This window comes from Puntigrus tetrazona, unplaced genomic scaffold (assembly GCF_018831695.1).
Source record: "Puntigrus tetrazona isolate hp1 unplaced genomic scaffold, ASM1883169v1 S000000837, whole genome shotgun sequence".
NCBI lineage: Eukaryota > Metazoa > Chordata > Actinopteri > Cypriniformes > Cyprinidae > Puntigrus > Puntigrus tetrazona.
Genome location: NW_025048437.1, coordinates 472,824 through 500,000, shown reverse-complemented (window position 1 = coordinate 500,000; position 27,177 = coordinate 472,824). Strand labels below are relative to the sequence as shown.

The 27,177-nt window shown below is 38.1% G+C and overlaps 1 protein-coding gene across 1 annotated transcript; it reads right to left on the bottom strand.

The window, feature by feature from the left end:
• Positions 1 to 9,755: 9,755 nt before the first annotated feature.
• Positions 9,756 to 22,916, bottom strand: si:ch211-178n15.1. The gene is made up of 3 exons (XM_043233485.1): positions 21,702 to 22,916; positions 18,121 to 18,647; positions 9,756 to 11,990 (listed from the first exon to the last, which is right to left on the bottom strand). Exons 1-3 carry the CDS (start codon positions 22,410 to 22,412, stop codon positions 11,984 to 11,986), a joined length of 1,245 nt encoding a protein of 414 aa, XP_043089420.1. The 5' UTR covers positions 22,413 to 22,916; the 3' UTR covers positions 9,756 to 11,983.
• Positions 22,917 to 27,177: the final 4,261 nt, after the last annotated feature.

Here is a 27,177-nt window from a genome sequence, read left to right as displayed (position 1 = left end):
GTTGTAGTTTTTAATTGTTTTATTTATTAAATATTGTTTTATATTGTTTTATTTTATTTATTTTATTTTAATTACAAATACGTTTTTTTCGGCACCGTTAAGCGCTCATTTGATTGAACTCATACTCCCAAGATAAGTTTGTTTCTTCATTAGATGAGATTTGAAGAAACAGATGCTTTTCAGTGAATGGGTGCCGAGTCCAAACACCTTATTAAGATGTTTTAACTTTAAACTCTTGGCTAATATCACGCTTATAACGCTTCCTCCGGTGAAAAACATTCTGGTCTGAATCAGGAGAGAAATCTGCTCGGACCGAGCACTCTTTATAAGCCCCTGGCTGGATTTTGATAGAGACTACTGACTTTTTTCACATTATGTTTCTATTGCTAGACTCAAATGTTAGCTGAAAGCAACGGTTTGGAGTTGAGAATGACCTAACGACGGACAGTTTTATCACAAACACACAGCTTTTGTCTTCTCAAGACGTTAACCGATGGACCGGATTTTTTTTGCCAGCCGTCCGGACTCTCGTTCCGACGGCACCCATTCACTCGTGCAGAGGCGCATTTCTCCGAATCTGATGAAGAAGCAAACTTATCTACATCTTGGGTGGCCTGAGGGTGAGAACATTCGAATCAGCGAATGTGTGTGTGTGTGTGTGTGTGTGTGTGTGTGTGTGTGTGTGTGTGTGTGTGTGTGTGTGTGTGTGTGCGTGTGCGTGTGCGTGTGTGTGTGTGTGTGTGTGTGTGTGTGTGTGTGTGTGTGTGTGTGTGTGTGTGTGTGTGTGTGTGTGTGTGTGTGTGTGTGTGTGTGTGTGTGTGTGTGTGTGTGTGTGTGTGTGTGTGTGTGTGCTGTGGTCTGTTGAAGCCGGTGTGATTTCATCAGCCTGCAGACGGTTTGCAGGACTCTGTTTACTCACACGGAGCTGTGAAGGCCGAGATGTTATCATCCCATGTGTCTCCTAGCGCTGAATGAATGACCCTCTCGCAGATTCAGAAGCGTTTCTTTCTAAAACAGGAAGTAAAACGCGTCGCAGTTCCTACGTCTTTGACGATTTCTTTTGCTCACCGTAGAGCGGCTCGCTCATAGTCCAACGTAAATATGTCTAAAATGCTAAAACCCGCCAGTGTTGCATTTGTTACAGTAAAACTGTAAAATATTAATGCAATTTAAATAAATCGCTTCGATGTAAATATATATTAAAATGTAATTTATACCTGCATTTTTTTTTAGCATTATTACTCCAGTCTTCAGCGTCACGCGCCGAAGATGCTCAAGAAATATCGGCGTATTAAATCATTTTAAAATAAAGGGCCCGGACTGAGAGGCTCCTGAGGTGAAGTGCAATGAGAAGGAGCACGGATGAAGCGTTTATTCTGGCGTTTGAGGAGCTGAGGCCGTTCCGGGGGAGATTCTCAGTGTTTTTGAAAGTGTCTGGAAAAAGGCCCTTGTTCTAATATTGACTCGTGTTCGGGGCCGAGGGACCCGTTCTCTGTTTATAGGACATTAAACGGGAACTTGCTCGACATGTTGTTTGCCGTCTCACTCGGGTCAATAGACGGGGGTTTGTTACTGAACAGAGAGCTGCTGAAGACGCAGGTATTTTTATTGACAATTAACAAAATTGGCGACATTTTTCACTCAGAAAGGGCTGATAATTTTCACTAATAATTACCGAGAAATGGCACATCAATTAAATGTGAATTTTTTTAAGAAGAAAGTCTGAAGCGGTATCTTTTATTTACAAATGAGAAAAATTACAAATGACATTTTTCAGAGCACTGTTAAAAAGGTGGCTCTTTGCAACACTTTTAATAAATCTCTTTTCTATCAAGCTTTTTCGTGCCTGCAATACTTTCGTAAAATATTTTCATCTCGTCTATTTCTAAATAACTATAATTTATCCAAAACATGTATAATAATTTTGCTTTTGAGTGAGCCTAAATGCATTCATTCAATCTTACAATTCTTTTGGTATTTTAATATTTATTTTGATATTTACAATATTTTTTTTAATCTTATTTCTCTACATTAAAAAATAAATAAAAATAATACAAATACATAGGCCTATTTTCTAGAAATGCATAATATGGGTTCAGTTTTATATAAAAGCTAAATATAGGCATTATTTTTTAGAAGCGAAATATATTTTATTTTATAATAATTAACAGTTAAAATATAATTTAGCTTGTCTTTCTTTCCTTTCTCATTATTGTCAGAAATGTTTCTCATTAGGTTCATTTTGACAATAGTTTAAATTTAAATCAAAATTTGCATTACAACGAAATATATACTAATAATTGTCTTTAAAAAATGCAAATTGAAGATATAGGCATTTAGCAATAATAGCAAAATATGTATTTAATTGTTTGTTTGTTTTTTTGTTTTAGCTTGTAAAATACTTAAAATATATAACATTTAAATATATACTGTACTTTAAAATATAAAATACACTAATATATTTTCAGATGCAAAATATAATTTTGTTTTTAGATTTAAATTTTAGTACAAAATAGAACCTTAACATATATATATATATATATATATATATATATATATATATTATTTTATTTTATTTATTTTTTTGTGGCTTTTATCAATATATTTATATATCCAGATCCTGTAGATAACTCGAAAGCTGAATTTGGAGCTGCTCATAGTTCTACCACAGAAATGTATGTTAAAAATTAATTAGTGGGTCTTCTGATATATTTGTGAAACTCAGTAAGGGTGCAAACCCCTTTTAGGTGCTAATTGTAAGAGGAAAAGAGCATATGGAGCGCGCATGTTCACTTGATGGAGGAAACGAGGTTGTTTCGTGAGCAGTTTGCTCCTCTCAAACATGTCATGATGGTGCAGAGACAGTGTTTAAACAGCTGCGGAGGATCCACACACACACACACACACACACACACACACACACACACACACACACACACACACACGCACACACACACACACACACACAGACAGACACACACACACACACACACTCACAGACACACACTCACACACACACACACACACACACACACACACACACACACACACACACACACACACACACACACACACACACACACACACACACACACACACACACACACACACACACACACACACACACACACACACACACACACACACACACACACACACACACACACACACACACACACACACTCACACACACACACACGCACACACTCACGCACACGCACACGCACACTCACACACGCGCACACGCACACACACACACACACACACACACACACACACACACACACACACACACACACACACACACACACACACGCACACACACACACGCACACACACACACACACACACACTCACAGACACACACGCACACACACACGCACACACACTCACACACGCACACTCACACACGCAAATTATTATAAATATATATTGATTAATGATCGTCTAATATAATTTGTTATTATTTTTTCTTTTGCATATTTCAGCATTTATTTATGCGAGTAATTTTATGTATGTTAAGTGTGTATGTATGCATGATTTCTCTCTTATCATCATATATATATATATATATATGTATACGCCTTTGGTGTTTACATTTTTTTAGATATTTTTTAGATATCGAAAAATATCTAAATTTTGAAATCTAATCAAAATATAATTGAAATACATCTATTTTTCCTATGTCAAAATTTATTTCAATATTTACAATATTTTGGCAGTTAAATATTTTTTTCAGTCTCATTTTCTCATTTCACAAAATTTAAAAATTTCCTAAAAATATTACAAATACATAGAGTTCTTTTTTTTATTTACATTTGATATTTTTCTATAAGTATCGTTTATTTTCATATCCTTTTCTGAAGTCTTTTTTTTTTTTTGTTTCTCATTGTTGTCAGTATCGTCTCTCATACGTACATACACACATATATAATATTTCCCAAAATGTATCGCATAAATTCATTTTTCACCCTTTTGGGTGAACTTGTGTTTTAAACCTGATTTTTAAAGGATTTCTCTCTTTTTTTCCCATCTTGAGAACCTCTATTTGTCACTGACTTGAAAACGTGAGAATAAGAGAGTGATCTATGGAGGTCTGTGTGTGTGTGTGTGTGTGTGTGTGTGTGTGTGTGTGTGTGTGTGTGTGTGTGTGTTTTATTAATCATACAGAGTGAGTTTTTTGTCTGTAGTTTCCTGTAAGGAGTAGATTTAGGTGTAGCTCAATAGCACATACAGTTTGTACAGTATAAAAACCATTACGCCTATGGGATGGTTAACGTGTGTGTGTGTGTGTGTGTGTGTGTGTGTGTGTGTGTGTGTGTGTGTGCCAGTCTCTCTGCACTGGCACACTCTCTTCCACACAGAGTGGAGAAATTCCTCAGCTACGGTCAGCCCGAAACACCGGGGACAGCGTCTTAGACTGAACACAATATCATGAGCTGGACTGGAGACAGAAAGACTTCTTGCGTGGGTTTATATATACATCTGCCAGACATGCATAACATAAACATGTGCGGCTGTGAAACATGCTCAGAGAACATGCTGTCCGTTACCTCGGCTCCAGGAGGTCAGAAACACTATCTTTTGATATTGGTGGCAAAATTCATATTAGGAAAAAAAATTAAAAAACAAAAATGTATACATATATTGCTACTGTACGTATGCCCCTGAAATATCTTTATTGTCGTTTAAGTCTATTTAAAACAGTTGTAAATGAAAAGAAATACGTGTGTATACTTTTTTAAACTATATGCATATATGCGTTATAATATGCATTGATTTTTACTTTATTTGTTCACGGACTCCCAAAAGATTCGTTCAACGAGTCGTTTTTTCCAAACCCGATCGGTCGATTTCATTTAAGGCTACAAAAGCGGCACCTAGTGGTGAAGAAAGAAAGTGCATTTTCAAATCGACGAGAAAAGACCAAGAAGTGGGCGGCAATATGCTAATGTTTTGTTTTGACGTCAGCACGAAACGGCTTGGGACTCGTTTAGATGATTCAGAGTCGACTCTTTCTTTTGAGAGACAAGGACTTTATACAGGGCGCGCTTTCAAATATTTGCAGATGTTTTCATTTCATCTTAATGCTCTCTTTCACAAAGGAAACGCTTTATAATATTTAAAACTCGCGTTTTTAACATGCTCAAGAGCTGTCGTGCTGTCAAACTATATACAGCTGCTGCAGGTCCGGAGTCCAGACCAAACAGGAAGTAGTTGTGCCGTCTGTCCTTCGGGATGTTTGCCTCTTCCTCTTCGCACAGGTATGGCCCGGGAATATGTAGGGTGAGTGAGAATGACATCACGTGGTCTGTGAAGTGTGTGAAAGACGGGCGGACTGACGTCAGGGGCGGTATACGTGTAAGAGAACACGCGCGCTTAGTCGTTGCTTGTGTGTGTGTGTGTGTGTGTGTGTGAGAAGAGCGTGTGAAGGAAAGCCGGAAATGCAATGGTGGTTTCCTTCAGAAGCGCGCAGGGAGTGTGTTTCAGAAATCAGGCCGGACAGTCTGTCTGCCGCGTCTACACGATCTCATGAACCATATGCGTATCATATGCACGTATTATATGAACGTATCATTTGCACGTATTATATGCACGTTTCACATGCTTGTATTATATGCATGTATTATATGCACGTATCATATGCACGTTTTATATGCACTTATTATATGCACGTATCATTTGCACGTATTATATACACGTTTCACATGCTTGTATTATATGCACGTATTATATGCACGTATCATATGCACGTCAAACACGTGCGTGTCAACATCCATTTTTTCTTATCAATACCACGTTTTCGTTTTTCTTCACTTCCGTCAAACACTATATTATCATTAATATTATTAACATTTGCATTTTTAACACATAAAGTCAAATTACTGAAAAACATTACAATTGTAATCACTGTTAGGAGGGATTTAGAATAATATGTTAAACATAAAGTACATAATTAATAAATGATAAAGAGTCAAGGATCAAACATTTCCAGCTGAACCTTAAATTTTTTTTATATTGTATCATACCAACCGTAAGTCCAGTCATATTTCTTTATATAGCACTTTATTCAATACTGATTGTGTAAAAGCAACAATTTATTAAAAAATATTCTAAATTGAAGAGAATGGCCCCTCTACGATATTGTTGGAATTATTGTATGATTAAAAGCAAATTAATTTATGCAGTTTCCCGCCAGTGAACGATAAAACTGACAGCCAATCAGAAGCTTTAAAGAGCGGGATTACAGTTTTACTGCGTTTTTAATCAAATAAATGCCACCCTCTGAGCAGAAGAGTGTTATTATATATTTATAACACCGCAGAGAGATGAATACATCATTTTCCAGCTTTCATTCACATCTCTTTCAGAGTTTATTTCGGTCTCTGTGTAGTCGCTCTCCGAGACACTTAACACATCTCTGTCATCTAACAAACCTCTTCATCACCCGCCTTTCATCCGTCGTTTTCTTTCTCCTTCCTTTATTCCTCCAGTGCATGACAATGTTCTCTAAACGTTCCATTTGATCATTTTGGCGAACATTGCGGGGATGTTACTTTTAAACGTTCCGAACATTCCGAAAAGGAAGAAATAGCGGCAAATGCTGGCCAAATATTTGGGAAAACGCATCCCATTTTTGGGAACATTTTCTTAATGTTACTAGGAAGATTTGCTCATCGCTTCGAGAGAACATCACCGGAACGTTCCGCGGATGTTCCCTTTCAGATGGGTTTAATCTCTCTCGTTTTTTCAGGCAAAAGTCTACTTTTTCCTCTATTTAAAGTGCTCCTGTTACTGGTTTCTGAAAAAGACCTTTCACGCGGTGTGAGACACGAATTAAAACAATCTGCAGAGTTTTAAATTTGTAATCGCGCAGCATATAAAGGTAGTGTAAAAGAAAGCCGTCTTTTTAAAAAGAGTCCCAAGCAGTTTCACGTTGTCGTCAAAAACATTAAACGTTAGCATATTGCCAAGACTCGTTGGTCTTTTCGCCTTGGTCTGAATGAAAATGCTAATTCGTGTTAGCGCCTCTAGGGAGCGTTAAAACCTCGCAAACACTTCTTTAAATGAAATGGAAAAATCGCTGAACGAATCGTTTGGGAGCCGTTGAGCAAATATGGTAAAAGCAAATGCATGTTATAAGAAAATGCAGAAACGCATGCATCTCAACCTTTTGTTTGGGACTCCCTAAACCAAAATATGAACCTTTCATAATCCATAAAAGAGGCACTTTTCCCCAGAATGCATTTTATATGTTTCAGAGCTGGAAAACTTTCTTGACTTATTCTTGAAGGCTTTAATAAGTGCGGTAAGCGCTCGCAGGTTGGTATTATTCTTGGATAGCAGGCTTCTTGTTTAGGAGAAATGGCGTCGAACATTTGCTGTGTGAACGGACGCTTATTTTTAATGCGTGTTGTTTTTGGTCAGATTCGGGACAGCCGCGCTGTTTTAACCCGAGAGGAGCCGCGTTCAGACATCCTCAAACAGCCTGTATTGTTAAAATAAATGTACACAGTTACGGATCGCTGCTTTTTAAAAGTTCTTGTCTACGTCTAAGATGTTTCAGGGTTCTTGGGTGGAAAGGTAATAAGATTTAACTCAAAATATATTTACTCGAGATGCAGCATTAAGATGTCTTCTATCGACTGGGGTATGAGAATGTGTTTCTGAGCCCACTGATATTTGTCATCTTATATTGTTTCTCAGAAAAGTCATTAAAAACACTTTTTTTGTTCTCTCTTTCACAAGTGAACATCTTAAAAGTTCTTAAAACTTGAAGGTCTTGAAGTGTTACAAATGAAAATTGAACAGAAAAGAAGATGTTTTGAAGAATGTTGACGGTACCCATTGACTTCCATAGAAGTAGTCTTTTTTTTTTTTTTTTTTTGTGAACTATCCCTTTAAATTCATGTATTTTTGTCTTGTTGTTTTTCTTTTCTCGGAAGGAAATTGGGTCCATTTGCTCTGACCTTACTTTACCTTTAAAAGTAACAAAAACACGAGTGATTTTGAATCCCTGCAGCTATTTTTCGTACGTTAAGGCATGCTCGCTTGTCTTTATGTTTGGCTGAGCAATGCGTCCGAGCGTCATCCGCGTCGTTTAGTCGGCGGCCAGGGCCAAAAATAATGACTGTGTTTGACTGACCTTGTGCACTCAGCTAACCCACAGTCACTTAGCGGCTAGTCACGAGGAAAACACCCGCTTAAGCTGCACACCATTTGTCTTTCTGGGGCCAGACGGGAGAAGAGACGGGTCACTGAATGAGTCACCCACGCTCAATATTTGTCCGCTCCGCCTGGAGTAATCAGAGGTTCCTGCATCATGACAGGAGCGTGAGGCTGCTTCCAGACATCAGATGAACTGTGTTTAATAAGAAGAACATCTTAAGCACATTACATGCTGCGCTAAACCAGTTTTGCATGAGAGCAAAATGTACGATGGCGAAAAAATTAATCACGCGAAAACTTTCGCATTTTACCCCCAAATCAGAAGTGCATTTATTCCATACGCAATTTATAAATTTTATTATAATTGCTTTATTTATTTAAAAATGATGTGATATAAAAATGAATGACCTTTTTGAACAATTTTGCGTTGCATTAAAATGTTCCTTTTATGGGTCATTATACAATGTTTTTGCTTTGTTGTTTTTAAAAAGCGTAAATTAAATGCAGCAGAAAAATGCTAAAATGTTTCTGCAAATAAATACAAAATGCATTGCATTGCAGAAAGGGCAAATGAGATTTTTTCTGCATTACAGTTTTGAGCATTTGTGGCGAATTTGTTCAATTTTCATGTCAAAATGTGAAAATGCTAAATAAAGTATGAATCAAATAATAAAATAGCAAACTGATTTTGGCATGAAATGTGACCTAGCATGTACAGACGCTGAATGACATAAAAAGCAGCGTGATTTTTGTACTACAGTGCCATATCTCTTCATAATGTTATACATATAAAGACGCAAGGCATTTGGCCCCTGCACAGATGCATGCTGGGATGTGAAGAGGCCCCCTCAGAGAGAAGTGAGAAACTCTCAGACAAGATTTAAATAAACAGGGAGAGAGACACAGTCAAAACCCTCCAATGCCGAGCGCTAAATTATAGTGCAAACATTAGTCAGACTGGAGGAATACTTTCATTTGCAAATACTGAATTTGAGAAAGCCTAAAGTGAGAGGATTCAAACTGGAGAGCTATTTTTTTTTTTTAAAGAGTCAGCAGTATTGCAATATACATGTTTTAGTGTATATTCTACACTTTTCAGTTGTTCAGTTCATATATATATATATATATATATATATATATATATATATATATATATATATATATATATATATATATATTGCATTTATTTGATTGAAAAAACAGCAAAAATGTATATATATATGTATATATACATATATACATGTATATATATATTTGTTTTGCTGTTTTTATCAAATTAATGCACATATATATATATATATATATATATATATATATATATATATATATATATATATATATATATATATTAAAAATAAATGCAAATATATATATATATATATATATATATATATATATATATATATATATATATATATATATATATATATATATATATTTTCTTTTTTTTCATTTATTTGGTAAAAAAACAGCAAAATCTTTAATATTGTGAAACATTATTACAATAAAAACTCTATTTGAATACATAAGAAAATGTAATTCATTCCTGTGATTCTAAGCTGAATTTCTAAAACCATTACACCATGCTCCAATGTAGCCTATATCCTAATATTTAGCATTCCCGTTTAAAAAGATCTGAAATGTCTAGAAATGATCAAATTTTGTTCTGCTTGCAAAATCACAACTCGCAGAGAACGTAATTTACACATTTGATGTTTTATTTCATTTGAGCTGTACACATTTATAAGACATTCACGTGTCATTGACGCCCTCTATTGGCCACAGAGTGAAAATGCCACTACACGATTGCAACGGTCTATAAAGATGCCTTACTCTGGCTTTAAATACTGATTAAATAATTCCAGTCCACAGCTGCATCACTGTGTTAGGATCCATCGAGCTGAATTCAGAAGTGTACACTCTAGCAGATATCAGCTGTATACCTCTTTATAGTGGTTCTATGAGCTGCCTTTGAGGCGATGTTAATGTTCGTTAGCTTTAGCTTAACATAATTACAGATCCTTTAGCCTCCCTGAACGAATATCTTTTCAATCTTTGGTCTGAATAACATAGCAGTACAAATAAAAACGTTAATAAAACCCTTCCTCATTTTTGGCATTTAGTCTGTCTACCCAGCTAACAAGGAACGTTGCGCTAAGGTTCTCTCAAAGTCGTCAACAACCAAGCACTTAATGCAAAATGTTCTTTAAACTTGTCTCGAAACGTTCAGAGAACGTTAAAAAGTAACATCATGTGAGCAAAATTCTAAAATGGAATATTGCCTCGACGCTTACGTCCAACCAAGAAAAATGGGTTCATGTAACAGAAGTAAGGTATTTTTGTTAGCTGGTTAGTCAGTGTTTGCATAAATCCAAGAGCCCTATTGCAAAGTCATCATTTCCAACCTAAAGCAGCTTATTCCTTGTTCCCTTTAAAGGAGAATCGCACAGATATCAGGTCACAGGTTAGTTAGAAAGGGCAGCTAGGTCCAAAAGGTTTACCCAGCACAGCTAGTGAGAGAGATCCTACTGAAACGACCCAAAACAGCTTCGACCAGCTAAACTAGTTCAGTCAGCCCCAATAGTGTAATGCATGCTTTAGGACCCTTCGTGCTACTACACCGGTCTACCTTCAGAAACAACCAGTTTAACCCCGCGTGGGCCTTTGAGTGTCCATCTAAAGCAGCTAAAGTCCCATGATGTGCTTCGACGAGCTCCGTTTTCTTTCCTGCGCTGACGCACTTCCCACCGAACCGGGAACTGGTTTGTGCAACGGGCCCCGCAAGAACACGCTTAATGGACAGAAAACGCTTGAATGAATTCCAGTCGCTTCCTACTAAATGTTTGGAGAAGGAAATAAATATGAGCATTAGTGCAATCAAACACACAGGCGTCTTTTGTAACTTGCTGTTGCTGATTACGGTTTAAGTCGATCGTTTCTTGAACTTTTAATCATTGAGAAACGTCCGAGTGCATTTATGTAAATGTCAAGTTGTTATCTATTTCATTAATATAAATTGTCATACTTAATTTGGTTGTATTAGATGTGTGTTCTATCAGATAAAATACACATATAACTAAACAATATGTTTTTTTTTTATAATAAACATCACAAAAAGACGTTTATAATTCAGTTTAGCAATTTTAAATATAACAATTTATTTCAATTAAGTTGATTATTCTGAGTGTTTTCAACGGTTGCTAGGGTGGTATGATGCGAGAACATTTGCTGTGCGGTTGCTAAGGTGATTTTTTTTCTGTTGCTAAGCATCAGGATTAAGGGCTAGGTCTAGTCTATGCATATCTCAGCAAACAAGATCAATATTTTTGGCCCGATTTCCATTTCCAATGCATATATCTGCCAAAAGAAACAGGTAGACCAAATATACACAGGCTAAGAGCAAGAAAACTGCCGTGCCGTGGCAAAACATTAACAAAACATGACCCCGTTTACTTTCTCAATTCACATTCTCGTTTTTTTTAATGCTCGTTTTCATACTCTTTCAACGAAAGTAAACGACTTGCTCCGCCTCCGAAAACGACTTTCCCACTGAGCCGGCGTCCCAAATCTCTCTCGGCCCAACCACATGTCTCACGTGCTTCCTTTCAATCGGAAATACGTCAAGCTACGCTAGTAAAACGGAGCCATCTGGAGACGTTGGGTTGGTCCGAGCTAGGGTTTTTCTTTCAGCAGGGGTGTGAGAAAGAAATAGGGCTTTGAGATGCTTCTGGCGTTTTCCATGGGAAACACAGTCACTGCCCTTCGGCCCGGGGGTTCTCCGTCCTCCGGTCTGAGTCGGCTGGGTTGTGCGGCATCAGTCCCTGTGTAATAAAAAGACTTTCATTACATAGTGCGCTCTCGCGTCTCGCTCGTCACAGACAGGGTCACGAGCCACGGGCATCTTCATTAGACAAATGTCCCTTTCAAAACGTGTTGATCGATGCTTATAAGCAATTGCTGGAGCAGGGCCCAGATCAGAGGAAAGAAAAGCCGCCCGGCAAACATTTGAAGAGACCTAATCAGCAATAATTACAGGAGATGAGCACGAGGATAAGACACTAGGTGCTTTTTCACTTCTAACTTGTCCTTGGCATAGCTGTGGCTTCTACAAACCTGACCGCCTCGCGCTAGCTATGTGCTAAAATAATGTAACGCAATTTAGCCTCCCGTGTTCTCATGCCAAGATTGTTCTCGCTTATCAGGGTGATTTATTACTCTAATTTATACGCTCAGCTTGGCTCGGCGTTGAGGACGGCAGATCTGATTGGACATGAGTTTCCTAATGCGGCAGTGTGCTGTCTTTATGGCGACTTTAGTGCAGATGCCAGGATGTTGATTGGAAACACTTTTAATAGCTGCAGAGACGGAGGACACTGACTGAATGCACTCTGGTTTGGACATAGCTACACAACTATTCAGTTTAGGGAATAATAAAGTACCGGTTTTACAAACACAGGTCAGTAAAACATGGGGGCTTGGGGCAAAAAATGACACCAAAAAGACATACAGGATAAAGAGGCGAAAGTTGCAGTTAAAGCAAATATATTATGACCTTTGCAGTTGAAATCTGGAACTACATTTAGCCTAGATCTTTTCAGGCTGAGGTAAACTTCTAACCAATCACACACGTTTCTGCTGAGCTCGTGAATGCACTGGCCAATCAGATGCGTTTAGATTGGTTAGCGTTGAAACGTTTTGTTTGCGAAGTTCCGCGCAGATACGATGTAAATAAGCAATTAATTGCTCGGCTTCAGCGATTATAGGTTTTGAATGTTGCGTATCGTTTTTTGATATGCTGTTGCTACGGTCCTGGTCCGTGGTTTTCCTCAGATAAATATGTTAACTTTCGAACCGAATCGCGAACGCATTACGAGCGGATGGAGCTAAATACAGATGTAAAATAAGAATAAAGATGTTTTGCGTTCAGATCACTAAAAATAATAATCATAGTCAGAAACGCGCCGCCTTCTCGCCTGTCACTCAACCAGCGCGAATGGATTTGAAATTTGCCGCGAACGCGTGCAGTTAACGGAAAATAACCGTCGCGACAAAAAGTTTAAATGAGCGTCCAGCGCGCAATACTTCACTTCAGTGATCGATCAATATCAGATCAATTCAATCACGTCGAAGTTCAACTTAAACACGTAAGCCTCTAAATATTCTACATATTTCGCTTTAAACACATTGTTTGTGCTTTGATTTCAAATCTTACTGTTTATTGAGCGACAGCGATGTGTCTGATCTGTGATCGGATGTAAACAAGGCCTTAATTTAGTATATTTTAACATCTTTTACTTTACTACGTGGTTTCTAGTATTTTTTGGGTCGTTGCTAAGGTTTTCGGACAATTTTTAGCGTTTTAGCATTTTCTATTTTGCTATGTGGTTTCTAAAGTTTTCTAGGCCGTTGCTAAGGTGTTGTATTTTTTAAAACAAACGAACGATTTCATGGCATTTTTATCTTAAATCATCTTCTTGATGCCATCAGTAACAGAATAAATCTCAATCATAACGAGATTGTTTCTCCTAGACCTTTTGTATCATTTTTATACTGAGATTATATTCTTATTTTTGGTTAATATGGAGTATAGACGTTACTGAGGATGAAACAATATAACAATTTATGGTTATATTTTTTCTCTCAGTTATTTGGCTACGTGTTAGACATTTAAAAAGAAAGCATTAAGCATTTTCCAAACGCTTAGCCAATGCACATGCCATTTTCATCAAACACTTTTTTTATTTCTGGTAATGTCTAAACTAATTGACTGATTTTGTGTCTTACAGGAATAAGTCATCTTTGCACAATCATTGAATGTTTCTTAACAATTTAATTTCTACACAACCTTTTAACCTGCTTGCTGTACTGTTATATATTTTATTTTTGCTACACTACTGTTGTGGCGCAACCTTTTTCTAAATAATCCCGCCCCTAACATAAAAACCGTAGTTGGTCATTATGCGTGTTAAGATGTTCTCTTCCTGTCAAAGGAGGCGTTTAATTGGTGGCCAGAATAAGTTGCAATGTTAGCAGACTTCATGCCGTCATACTGGATGATTGCTCCATCCCTCATTTGTCCAAATCGTCTGCCACCCCAGAAAGTTAAAGCCAAACTCTGAGCACTCACAGACAGATGTAATTATCCACCTACCCAAAAGTAAAACTGTCTTCTGCACATTTATATTTCATGATTGTACTTAAAATAGCTTTTGCTTGAACAATCTATCAAATCCGACGTGACTTTATTATAGTTGCAGTTTAACTTTAATGTCTCTGGTTGAGATGGAAATCTTATTTATCTTGTATTTGAGTAATATTATATCACGCTTGTGTTCAGGGAAGGATTTTGACAGTCAAAGATATATTTAACAATAGAATTCATTAGAAAAAACAGACAGAAATGAGTGAAAGTACTGTTGTAGAGCTACAAAAGTGACGAGAACTTGAGCTCACATTGGGGTCGCTGACTTTTGCGCACATTGTTCTTAGGAGAAACATGAGTGACAAGACTTAAAAGGACAGTTCACCCAAAATAATGGTCATTCTCCATCGCAAATAATATTTAAAAGAAACACACTGAACGTAAGCAGTGTCCAATTTAGTTTGGACCTAAACGTTCTTCAGAATATCCCAAAGAAAGATGTACAGCTTTGGAACAACATTTTAAGATAACTATTTCTTTACGCATAAGTTTCTCCATTTGCTCTCACTTTAATCTCACCGCTGTCTTGGAGAAACAAGCGATGTAATAAATAGATCTCCGAATTACAGCCGATGAAGACATGGTTTTTGAAACCGACGCTGGGTAGCCGGAGTGAAGGCACCAAACGGTGGGCGTTCTCTGTAAACACACGTCTATGAAAACATCCGCTGTGTTTGGGTGACGCTGTCTGTTATGCACCTACTTCCTGGTTTGTGTTGAGCCCAGCTGTTGTTGCCCTCCCAGCTAGTGGGTGGCCGTCATCGTAAATGATGTCTGAAAATGCCTGTGTTTATTTGACCATCACAAATATTGTACGAGCTTGCCTCATTCGGTCAGGCCTTAAGCCAAGCGGTTTCTAATGAAAACCAGACAGAAGGGCCGGCCTGAAAACACTAAAAACAATGGTGCAGAGACGCATACCCTCCACTAGAGGACAATGACCCTCTACTGCCAAACCATAACTACTGCTTTCACATCCCGGCAGGCAGGAATCAGCTCCTTTTGTTCTCGACCGCGCACACAAAGATCACATCTGCCATTTTAACTTTAACCCCAGAGGAATGTCAGATACGTCAGGGAATAGTGTCAAATTCAGGCTCTCCCAGCTAAATGGCTTCGTTGAACTAGGTGTGCTTCCTAAGGCAAGGGTTTATAAGAAGTATCAAGTTTGCATGATCCATCAAAATCTTGCCTTATTAAGAGGAGGTGTGCTGTTACTTCATTGGTCTGGAAAATACGATTTTTACCTGATACATTGGCGAAAAAAGCAGGGATGTGAGCTTTATTTCCAATCTAGGCTCATTGGAAAAATATGCCTGCAAAATAGATCTATTACGTTGCCCTTTGCGTATTTCGCAACGCAATCTAAGTGAAATGTTGAGCATAGTGGCATCAAAAGCGTATAAAACCCTTACATGTAAATGTAGCAACACTTTATGTTGCGTACAAAAACAAAAGCGTTGCCAGATTGACATTCGGATCAGAGAAACCCGAATGTGCTTTTGGCACCACTCACCGGACAAAAGCACGTTCGGTTTTCTCTAAACTACATGAACGTGAATCTGGCAGTGTCTTTATTACATCGTTTCACATTTTATTACTTTGTGCGTAAATGAAGCCTCTGGAGAGAGATGCTGGGTCAATGCTGTATCGCAAAAATAACCTACAACATACTCTAAACTTTATACTAAATCATAGCCAATACATTTAACTAAATTAAGAGTGCACTTAAAAATGCATTTACATGGCATTTTAGCTTGCTTATATAAGTCTTTGAGCTTTTCTTGTTTTCTTGTTTGTACCTTAAACCAAGTAAGGGCAAGTTACTAAGAAAAGACACATAAATCTGACAATATTCTAACATCAATCATCGAAATCTATTAGTTTGCAATCATTATACAAGGTTATGAGCTCATAACATTATACAAGGAATTTGGAACTGCTCAAAAATAAGTCTTTATTAATTGATAATCTGCCACTGTTTTAAATAATTTGTGTAACAAGCCATAAATGTTGCTAGCGATTTTGCTGCCACTAGTATTTATTTCAGATGAAAAGTGCAGTGTGTATGTTTTTTTCAGTGAGCCTAGGTTGCATATTTAGGAATGATAATATTATAGAGACTTGTGGGTGGGTCCTTTTGAGCCTGTAAGCGTCCACCCAAAAAAACACCCTAGCAACCACAAAGCAGTGCCCTGGCAACCGCGGTTTTTGCACAGGCACTCATGTTTTCTTCAGGATACGAGAAAATCCAGTAAATTTAATTGAGAGACGTCATAATATCATTTAGAGCAATATTTGTCTACAGCAGTGCAAGATGACTTCCCAAGAAATCCCAGCCTTGAAGCTGCGCGTTTGAACTTTTAACGTGCCTCGACAACAACCGAAGAAGAACCGATATAATCAGCCGTGGATAGAAGTTTCATTTATAGAATGCTTATCAAACATTCCTGATTGTATCCCGAAATCCTGTGTGATAAAGGAACAAAGAGCTGCACAGTTGTCCCAAAGTTATGCTCAAGCTCAGATCTAAGATGCGGGAAGGGCTTTTGAATTGCACAGCGTTCAGCGTCGTTCTTCTGCCTGCGGGGCAAACAACAAAGCTCGCCGTAATCTGAGGAAGCAAGTGCAGTGTATTGACACTCCGTTAGCCTGCAGAACAGATGGAAGACATCTTTCATGACGCATAGTTAGCCTTGTTAACACTGAGTCATTGTGTAGACTGTCTTCATCTCAAATGGCTCGGTCTCTATTTCTAAGGAGATGATTCAATGCCTGCAGACCCCACCATGCCTTTCTTTTCTGGGAAATAATAACTAAGAAAAAACACATGGTGATGGTGTCTGTTGTAATGGAGAGTGAGTTTTTTCTTCTGAAAGGCACATGGATGTGGCACATGTTTCTGCACTTTGGTGAAATAAACCCTTCGGGAATTGCTCCTTTAAAAATCACTTCTGTTTAATCTCATTCTAATCTAGGAGAAATGGTTGAGATAAAACAGGCTGAATGTAAATAAATGCAATAATTAGGTAATACACTACTGTTCTAAAGTTTAGAGTCAGTATGAATGGCTATGTAAAAAAAAATCATAATTTATGTCGCAAGGATGCATTAAATTGATTAAAAGTGACAAAGGTATATGTCACAAAATATAAAAAAATGTGAAGCAGCGCAACGTTTTTTGACATTGATAATAGTCAGAAATGCTACTTTTCAGCAAATCAACAGAGTAGAATGATTTCTGAAGGGTCGTGTGACCCTGAAGACTGGAGTAATGATGCTGGAAAATCAGCTAAACATCAAAGGGATTCATTTACATTCTAAAATATTTTCACATATAAAACAGCTATTTTAAATTGTTAAAATATTTCATAATATTACTGTTTTTACTGAACAGTTAATCAAATATATGCATCCTTGGTGAGCAGAAGAGACTTCGTTTTGTTTAAAAAAACTAAAAAACTTTTGAACAGTAGTGTATAAATACTTGCTTATTTGAGTTTAGAAGTGCGGATAGACACATGCATAAACATAAACACAGCAAGCACATGCTGACCATTCGTCTAAAGGACATGTAGTGTCCACTTACCCTGAGTTTCATCACCAAGAAGCATTTGGACAAGTTACTCGGTAAACGATTAAGCATGTGTGCGGTGTTTCTGTGAGTATGTGTGATGTGTTTGCGTATGCTGTCCTCTTTGCTGATGATTGGGTTTCTGTGAAAGCGAGTTAGGGTTTTGTATCCTTACACTACGGTGGAGGAGAGCATCTTATGTTTTCCAGGATAAGGGGGCGTCCTCGTCTTCACCTGTCCATTTTGAGGGTAAGGTGGAGGCCGGTGGGTTTTATTTGAGTTAGTGCACGCTGCTGGAGCTACAGGGGGCCTGTGGTTTTCCAGTTGGCTTTTCCTTGTCGTTCGATGCGGTAGGCAGTTTCCATTGGCCGTCCTTTGAGTCCTCTGAGTCTCTGAACTCTGTTTCACAGCCTGTTTGCCTTTATCCTCAACAGTAATGGATCGTTGCTCAGGAGGGGACGGACTTGTGCAGTTTCTCAACGGCGAAGGACTGTTGATGTGAACTAAATCCACAGTGACAGGGCTCTGAGCCAGAGAGGAATTGGAAGTGGACATGTCCTCTTCGCTGTTTGAATTGTGAATCAACGCCACAACACCAGTCCGACTGCTTTTGGTGGCATCTTGGGAGAGTCCATTGGGTAGTCTTGATTCGTCTTCACCAAGGTCAATATTGGACGTCAGAATGTCGATTTGTTGGACAACCTTCACAGACAGAGAAAAAATACATTCTGTCAATTTTTTTATACACTCTTAAGGCCACTATATACTTCAAACAAAGCTATTTTTTGTATAAACAGCTTTTTCATAACTCCGGGTCATTGGCACAAGCTTTGCTGTTATTTCTTCGTAGGAATCAATTGCTTTTGTTGAATTTTTTTTAAGTCTCTCTGTGAGCAGTCGCAGAGGTGCGGATATGTCTGTGGCAGCTCGGCTATGTCTGTAGCGACTTGGAGGCTGAATGAGAAACGAACAGGGAAAAAATTAAATCCCTCATCAAAGAAGGTGGAGTTTCAGAACACACCCACCGATTGCGTAACTGCCTCGCACCAATGGGAGCTCAAAGGTGTTTAGGAGGCAAAAAGAACTCTCCGAAAAGTTTTAATGTTTGAAATTATGTCATTTAAGTTGGTCTTTCAATTTTGTCTTAAGTATGTCGGGGCCTTAATGTCATTATAAACTTTGGCACACAAAAAGGAATCACGCACTAATTTTTGTAAACAGTTCACTGGATTATTTTTTCCTGCCACTGCATTCTCATACTCAGATATGATTTCTTAAAATGTGTCGTGCCAATCATTTTTGCGATCATATTGAGTTAACCCGAAACTAAAAGTCATTTCAGTTTTATTATAATACTCGAAACCTTAAGAAACCTCTGTTCTTTAAACATGAAGGCAAGATTTTCAGCAAGTAACGAGTGTGATTTGAATGAATGAATATGAATTGTATGGCGGAAAAAGCCGCATGAATATTCTGTAGAACATTTTTGTGTTTTAGAACAACACGATGGTCGGCATATACATACATATATATCTTTTATTACAATATAGTTTGTATTTTTAATACACTTAAAGCTACATAAAGCTGTCTGTCATTAATAGTCCCACCCCTATACCCTCGGCATTGGCTAAAGTTGACATGTCAAGCCACTCACATCAATTGTTTTGATAGCATCACGATGTTTCAAACTACTAGTGACTAGTGATTAAACTGACTAAACAAAAACATCCACTCAGGTCATCATTAGGTTGATACAGGCAATACCGGCTTCTTTCAGTTTGATGCATTATTCTGCTGACTTTATTTCCTGTTGCAGTCATTTACATCTAATGGGAGTCTTGAGTCATCCATTGAAACATATCTAAATAATTCAATTAATGTCCAACGTCCTGCATAGTCCATTATTGCTAATGTCAGTCTGCACATATTGAGCTATCTTTAGGTATTGATTTTAAGATTCTAATCTCTTATAACAAGCCTTTGTGATGGATTTAAGGACCTGCCCGTTCGATTCCAGAAATGGCTGTGTTCCTCTTCACAATACAGCTTTCGATGTAGTGTTTCCAGCTCTGAAGATAATTGACAGTGCATTTCTGGCAGATGTGTATTTTGGTTTCTGAAGGCTTTCAGAAGATGTTTTCAGAATAGATTCATCACAAAGCTGTTTGCTGAGAACACACTGAAATTATATTTCCACTGGCTAAACAGAACGAAGTTTTGATCTTATGCAGTCTCCAGTGTCTTATCCGGTGCTTATTAAAATCCCATCTCAAATATGCTGAACCCCAAATCAGTGACAAAACTCATTATATAATGAGAACGTGTACTATTTATGAATGCATGAACAGAAATATATGGCTGTCGACTTTCGCTTGTCTTTTTAAACCAGTACGACTTTTGTGAAACGAGATATTCTGAGAAACGTCCGGTTTTTGTACGTCCTTTTGAGCTAAAAATCAGAATGTTTTCCACTGTCCAGGCGATATCGATATTTCATTGCGAAAAAAACTAATTTAAATAACATTTTATTAGACCTTAGTAGAATTGGAGGCAAAATGTGAATTTTAACCTTATATAACCAGAACAACAAAAAGATTAAAGCAAACGTAAAGCAAAAAATAAACTGGTGGCTTTATATTTGTGAAATTATGCTAAATAAACAGCAAATGGACTAAAAGAACATGCACGTTCATACAAAGTTGCCCTGTATTGCTCTTATGAACATAAGAAAAAAAGAAAATGTCATCTAAAATTTTGTGAAGATAGCTCCTTTCAGAGATTCATTCATATTAACCCCTTCCTCTTATTCGATATCTGTATTTTTCTTCCTATATTTGGAGCATCTTGATCTCCCTGCTACAGTATTTTCTTTCTTTGTGTCTGTCTTCAGCGTCTCTGTCCTGTGTTAACAGCTGTTTACAGACTTAGTAATATTTCCACACAAATTGCATTTTGGGAAATTATTATAATACAGTTTGTGTGCAGTTCGGGAGTAGACATCAGCCAAAATAAATTCAAAAGCCGTTTGTGCGTTTGGAGAAAAAATAATCCGGTTCTGATTTACTGGTATAGCGTGACATGGCATAAATCATAGATATTTTCTTTTTTTTAAATTTATTTTGCATTTATTTGTTGATTGAATTAAGTATTCCTTTGAGAAAATTTAGATCATTGTGTGAATTACATTTTTTTTGTCATGAAAAAAGCCTAAATAACTACACTTACATTGAATATTTGGGTGAAACTTTTTTTTTTTTTAAAGTAATCAAATTATTTTATGTATTTTTCATGAATTCACAAATAAATTACTACATTTTCATTTTGGGGTGAACTATCCTTTTAAGGAAAAAAACGTCAAATTTCATTTTTTTTTTAATAAATTCAAGCTGAATTTTCCTTTCAGGGTGGATTATTCCTTTTAGAAAAAAAAATATATTTTCTTCTGAATTTTCTTCATGCTTTTATGAGTAAATTGTGACGGTTTTAACTTTGGCTAGATCATTTATTCAAATTCGTGTTTCAAAAAGTTGTAAATGACGACAGATTATTTTTTTCAATTTCAGGGTGAACTATCCACTTAAGGAAGTTTTTTAAGCTTATCTTTGATGCATCCAAGATTAAACGGTTTTCAGTATAAGAAAAAGTCAAATTTCTTTACTTTTGTCATGATGACATAATTTTCATTTTGACCAGACTATCCTTTACTTTATATATTTGATCTTGCATCACTCCCTCTATTTATTATTCTATCCTCACCTCTTTCATCTCCAACTGGACCTGTTTGAGACCACCCAGCACTTCCTCGAGCTCTGTGACCACTTGTTTGATCTGTTCCCGCACTGTTCCCTGGTTCTTCTTCTGCTTGCCATGTTTCTCCAGACCCTCTTCCCCCCGAGACGTCCTTATATCCTGGTGCGGTCCGTTCACCTGCAGCCCATTGCCAAATGTCCTGGAGCGGCCCAGCTTGCTCAAGGGCACCTCGGTTGGGAAAAAACCCGCCTGATTGGAGTTCGACCCGTTACAGTGCGATTGTCTGCCAGTCTCCGGGCGCTCCTCGTGACTCCGGAACGACACCCGTCTCCTCTCGCAATGTCCGTTATATTCAGGCTGATGAACGCTGTCCCATTCCGGAATGTAGGATGAGTAGCAGCGGTGACCTCTGACCTTTGAAACATGGTCGCCGGTGAAGGGATGCAGCAGCTCCGGGTAATACCACCGATGGATGCATCCACATTCCCGCCGGATCTCCCGGACGCAAGCCGAGTCCCACCTGTAGCACGGATGCTGGAGCTCCTCTGCGTAAAGCGGAGACGCTTCAGTCCTCCCCGCTCGCTCCATCCCCAGCTCCTTTGGGAACGGGGCCACTCCGGACTCCAAACGCAGGCATGATCCGTCTGCGGGGCCCGGCGTGCGTCGCAAGCAAAGTTGGCAGTAAGGCGTCGGGAATCTCAAATTCTCTGAGTGCATTCCAGTCCGAAAGGCGACTTAGAAAACAACTGGTTCTCTCTCCACCCAGGCCATCCACGGCGTCTGTTTTTCTCATCTGCGTCTGCTCTCGCTCACTGTGTTTGTCTCCCTCTCTAACTTTTCGCTCACCTCCCCCTTCCTTCCTTCCTCCTTTTTCTAACTTACTCTTGTTTTCCCACTTTTCCCTCCCGTTGCCCTTTCTCCAACGGTGGGCCTCTTCTCTTTCCCTCCCTCCCTCTTTTTTTTTTTTTTTTTTTCCTCCAAGTCTTACTTCAGCGTTTCACCTCTTTCTTCACCTCCCCACTGCGTAAAAATCCCCCAGCTCACCCGTTCCCAAACTCCAAACACTTCCTTCCTACACCTTCCCCGTCTCTCTCTCCCGGGGTTGGGGCTCGTAAAGCGATGACAGACGCAGCGGCTCCCGATCTTTCCCTCAGATCTTGCCACTCGGCAATTAAACACAGCCAGGATTCCACGCCGCCTGAGACGGGGTGGAGAGAGAGAGAGAGACAGGAGGAGGTGGGGTTTCGGACGTTGCTGAAGCAGACAGGATCTAACATGAGCCAGATCCTGAGAGAGAGAGAGAGAGAGGTGGGGAGGGGAATGAGAGAGAGAGAGAGACACTCGGCGCAAAAAAAGGGGATTTTCGGCATAACTCGATTCCCACAAGCCCACGTGAGTCGGGAGAAATGAGTGCGCGTTTACCGTCCGCTTTGTTTACGTGAGTCAGCTGAGATACTGCCGCTGTTTGTCATGATTCACATCTTGTGACACGTTTAACGAACAACACACCGCACGCTGTTTACAGATCGCTCGCGTTCCGCGAAATTACGCTCGTTTATTTGGAGGCTAAACACTTTCGGTTTTAGTTTTCCACTGGAGCGAGGAACCGCAAACGACGCCTCTTTTATTAGGGTCACAGGCGGCAGCCGAGAGAAAACAGAGGGTCCGGTCGACGGCTCCTGCTGCTCGGATGTGTTTTCTCGTGAGAAAAAAAAAGCACACGCGTCTTCTTACGAGGTTAATGAGAGATCGCGATTTCACAGCCGGTCTTTAAATGAACGTACGAACATCATAAAGGCAGCACATTTTTTAAAATGTGCATATTGCCGTCTTTTTTGTGACTGAATGCCAGCATCGCACTGACGTCTGCGAAATAGTTTTTCCACTAGTAGCTATTTAATCGTTAATTAGCCATTCGACATTACAAAGCCCCCACAGATATTTAACCAATGACTATATCCATCCAAAAGTACAGCACAATTAGGAGCTATCGCTTTTAACATTTAGACCTAAAAAGAACTTCTAATTTAAGTGAACTTAAAACAACCTTCACATAAACCCATTCTAATAAATGTGGTATTTACTTGTGCCCTTTAGCTGAAATATACAGAAATTGAACTTATCAGACTTATCAGTTTTATTTTTGTCCTTTAATTGCTAGACATCACAGCAGCCGGTTATTATAGGTTATTTTGGCTGTTGTTTCTTTAAGAGCCGCGGCCGATTAAAGCGAATCTTATTTGTTCTCACCTCCGACCCTCTTCAAGCCTTAAAGTCTCTATTAACGAGCAGACGAGTTAAATCGGCCGTGTTAGCTGAACGAGATAGCGCTGGGCATTTCAGAGACGTGTTCTTCTTAAATGCGTCTCTTATGAAACATATTACACGCTTTCACAGCTTTAAGGCAGCTTCGATCGTCCATTCGGTGGCTTCGTGGCTTAACTGACCGCGTCATTGCATGCACACCGTTTATTTCACGCTTTGAAATCAAAGGATACGGTGTGGAGCTGAAGAGCGTGCCACTGAATAAATGCACTTCTTTCCAAGAGAAAGCCCCGCCCCTGCGTTAATTGCGTTAAAGGTTTTCAACGTGTCCATCTGAAAAAAGTAACTGATTCGACGACTTCTTCATCTGAATAGTCTGAAATTTAAGTGATAACTTTTACTCTATAATGGTCCATATGGATCACCGATCATCTACAGTTCATTGCACGCCCAATAAATGAATAAAATATATATATGTGTGTATATATATATTATAGTGGTCTGAGTATTAAAAAGAAGGAAACATCCGAGGACATCTCCCGAGTTACGAAACAGTATCAGGTCTGAGAAATGAGATTTTTCGTCCGGTCAGGTATCGCTTCTCCTCAGAAACGAGCAGATTCCTTTTTTGCTGACGTTAGTTTGGAGACAATAAAAGCGTGAAAGCCTCAGAGATGAATCGGACCGCCGCGCGTCAGCATTTATCCACATTCCCGGGCCGCGTCACGTTCGCTGTCTAAACTTGAAAAAGCTCGGGACGAAATGATGTGAAAAATCAATCAGGATCACCGCAAGCCCCGGTCAAGATGTGCTCAGGACTCCTAGTTGAGATTAATCACCCCTTCTCTTTTTTACAAGCCTTTACTGGAACTAAAACTATCTTATAGAAAATAAAATAAACTGTAGTGCATCCCAATGCATTTTGACACTTCTTTCAACTCCGCGTGTGATTTAATTTCAACTGTAGACTAGCAGGACATGTTTCAAATACAGTACAATAGATATCTGGTAAAGGTATGATATCCAGCAGGACTCCTTCAGGGCCGCAGGATCTCATTTTATCCCATTACGATCATTTTAAATGATGTCCGAGGTTGAATTCTGATAGGAATCCTGTTCACATGGCTAAGAGCCCTGTAGGGAACTCAGGGTGCTTGTAGGAACACATATCAGACCTGACAGATTCGTGTGTGTGTGTGTGTGTGTGTGTGTGAGAGAGAGAGAGAGTGTATATGAGTAGCTTTCACCATTATTGTGTGGATAACATTTTGAAAAATATACAGAAACGAATAACAAAACCCTCCAAATAACATTTAGTTAGTTATTTCACTGTAATTTAGATTATTTTTGGTTTTAATCAGCTGTTAATATTTTAATTAGGTTTTATTTTTGTTGTTTTGTGTCATAATTTTTTTAATTGGTAAAAACACATTCAATACATTTAAAAAATCGTAAATGCATTAAATGTGTGTATCTATTCATCACAGTTTTAGTCCCTTATTATTTTAATGCATCAATGTTAACAAAATGAAAAGGAGAAATAACTTTAGCTTTTATTTGTTAACATTTAATTTATTTTCCAAAGTGTTTTATAGGTTTGGAATTAGGTTTAGTTAACTATAATAAATTCAGTATTATTTATTATTATTTTTAAAAATATTTTTTTTATAATTTTTTACTGATGTTGGTTTTGAGACTTTTTCTTTAGTTGTAGTTAAGTAGTTTTGGTTCTAGTTTTAATTTATTGTTTTTAAATAGCAAATGTTTTATGGTTGTGAAATAAGTTTTATTTAACTATAATGTTTTTTTTGTTAAATAATTGTAAATAAATAACATTTTTGCTGACATCGGTTTGGAGAAAGTAAGTGTTTCTTGTTTAAGGTAGTTAGTTCTAGTCATTATTCACCCTCATTTTGTTTCAAACTCATGACTTTTTTTTCCTCATGTTAAACCAAAAAAAAAATAGAGAATTAGCAAAGTGTTCTTGATGTTGTTTTTCTGTACTACAGATGTGTTTAGCTGCATGTCGGGTGTGAAGACGCTCACAATTTATAGTAGAGTTCTTCAGAAGTCATACGATTTCTTTATGAGGAACAGACCAAACTTAAGCTCCATATTTGTCATTTTGACATCAAACGTCACCGCTTTTGAACTAAAAGTGTTTTGACAGCCACTTTCACGGGGCTTTTATTATATTTTTAAAGCATCGCCATAAGCTTTCAGTCTCTGCTATAAAATCTCGCTCCATTTATAAAAGGCAGTGATTTTGAGTTTGAAATGAGGGGTTTTCAAACCCTAAACGCTAAAAGGTGTATTTTCTCTGACTAAAGCGCGCTGTTATTAATAAGGCTAGTTCGGAGTCCTCGCCGTACTTCATGAGCGCAATGTTTTGTCCCCGTTTGTGTTCGGAGAGCGGCGTCGTCCGCATCTAAAAGGTTCCCTGAAGGCTTTTCTTGCGTCACGTAGCTTCGCATCTTCTGCATGACTGAACTATAATCAAACGCTAATCCAGAAATGTGCCTTTTCCTGTCGCATTTCCTTCCTAGCGAAATTAAAAGCATCTCCAAACACGAAAGAGCATGTATAATTTATGTGCGGTTACGGCAAACATGGCTGCGGCCCGTTCTTTCACCTCGAGGTCTGAACGGGAACGAACGTCCAGGCTTTTGTCATATTCAGAATCAGTTCTGCGTGTGCGGCTATTTTTGACCAGCCATTATGATTTCTTGAGTGTTACTGTGTTATTTTCGCTGAATTATGTTCCTATGGAAACCATCTTTTGGGCTCAATAATAAGAGATGAGTGTTGTTCGGTGTGGTGATATTTTTCTCTTTTTGTGTGGTTTATTAAATCTAAGAGAAAAGATGTCTGTGCATGTACATACAAACACACAGCGTAAAACATATATAAAACAAGGGGTCAATATTCATTTTCATACCATTTTATTGTTATTATTAATACTATTCATATTTTACTAATAATATTAATATATATGTATTACTGTGTATAAAGTAGAGATATTATTAATATACATTTTCAGTTTAAATTTATATAATAAACTAAATAATGATAATATTGATCACATTTTGTGTCTATACAAGTGATTTTGAAGTGCATTGTTGATAAATATTTAACACATGATAAATATGGTAAATATTAGAGTGTTATTCTTTCCTGTATTTTCTTATATATTCCAATATCATTATTATTTTGTTGT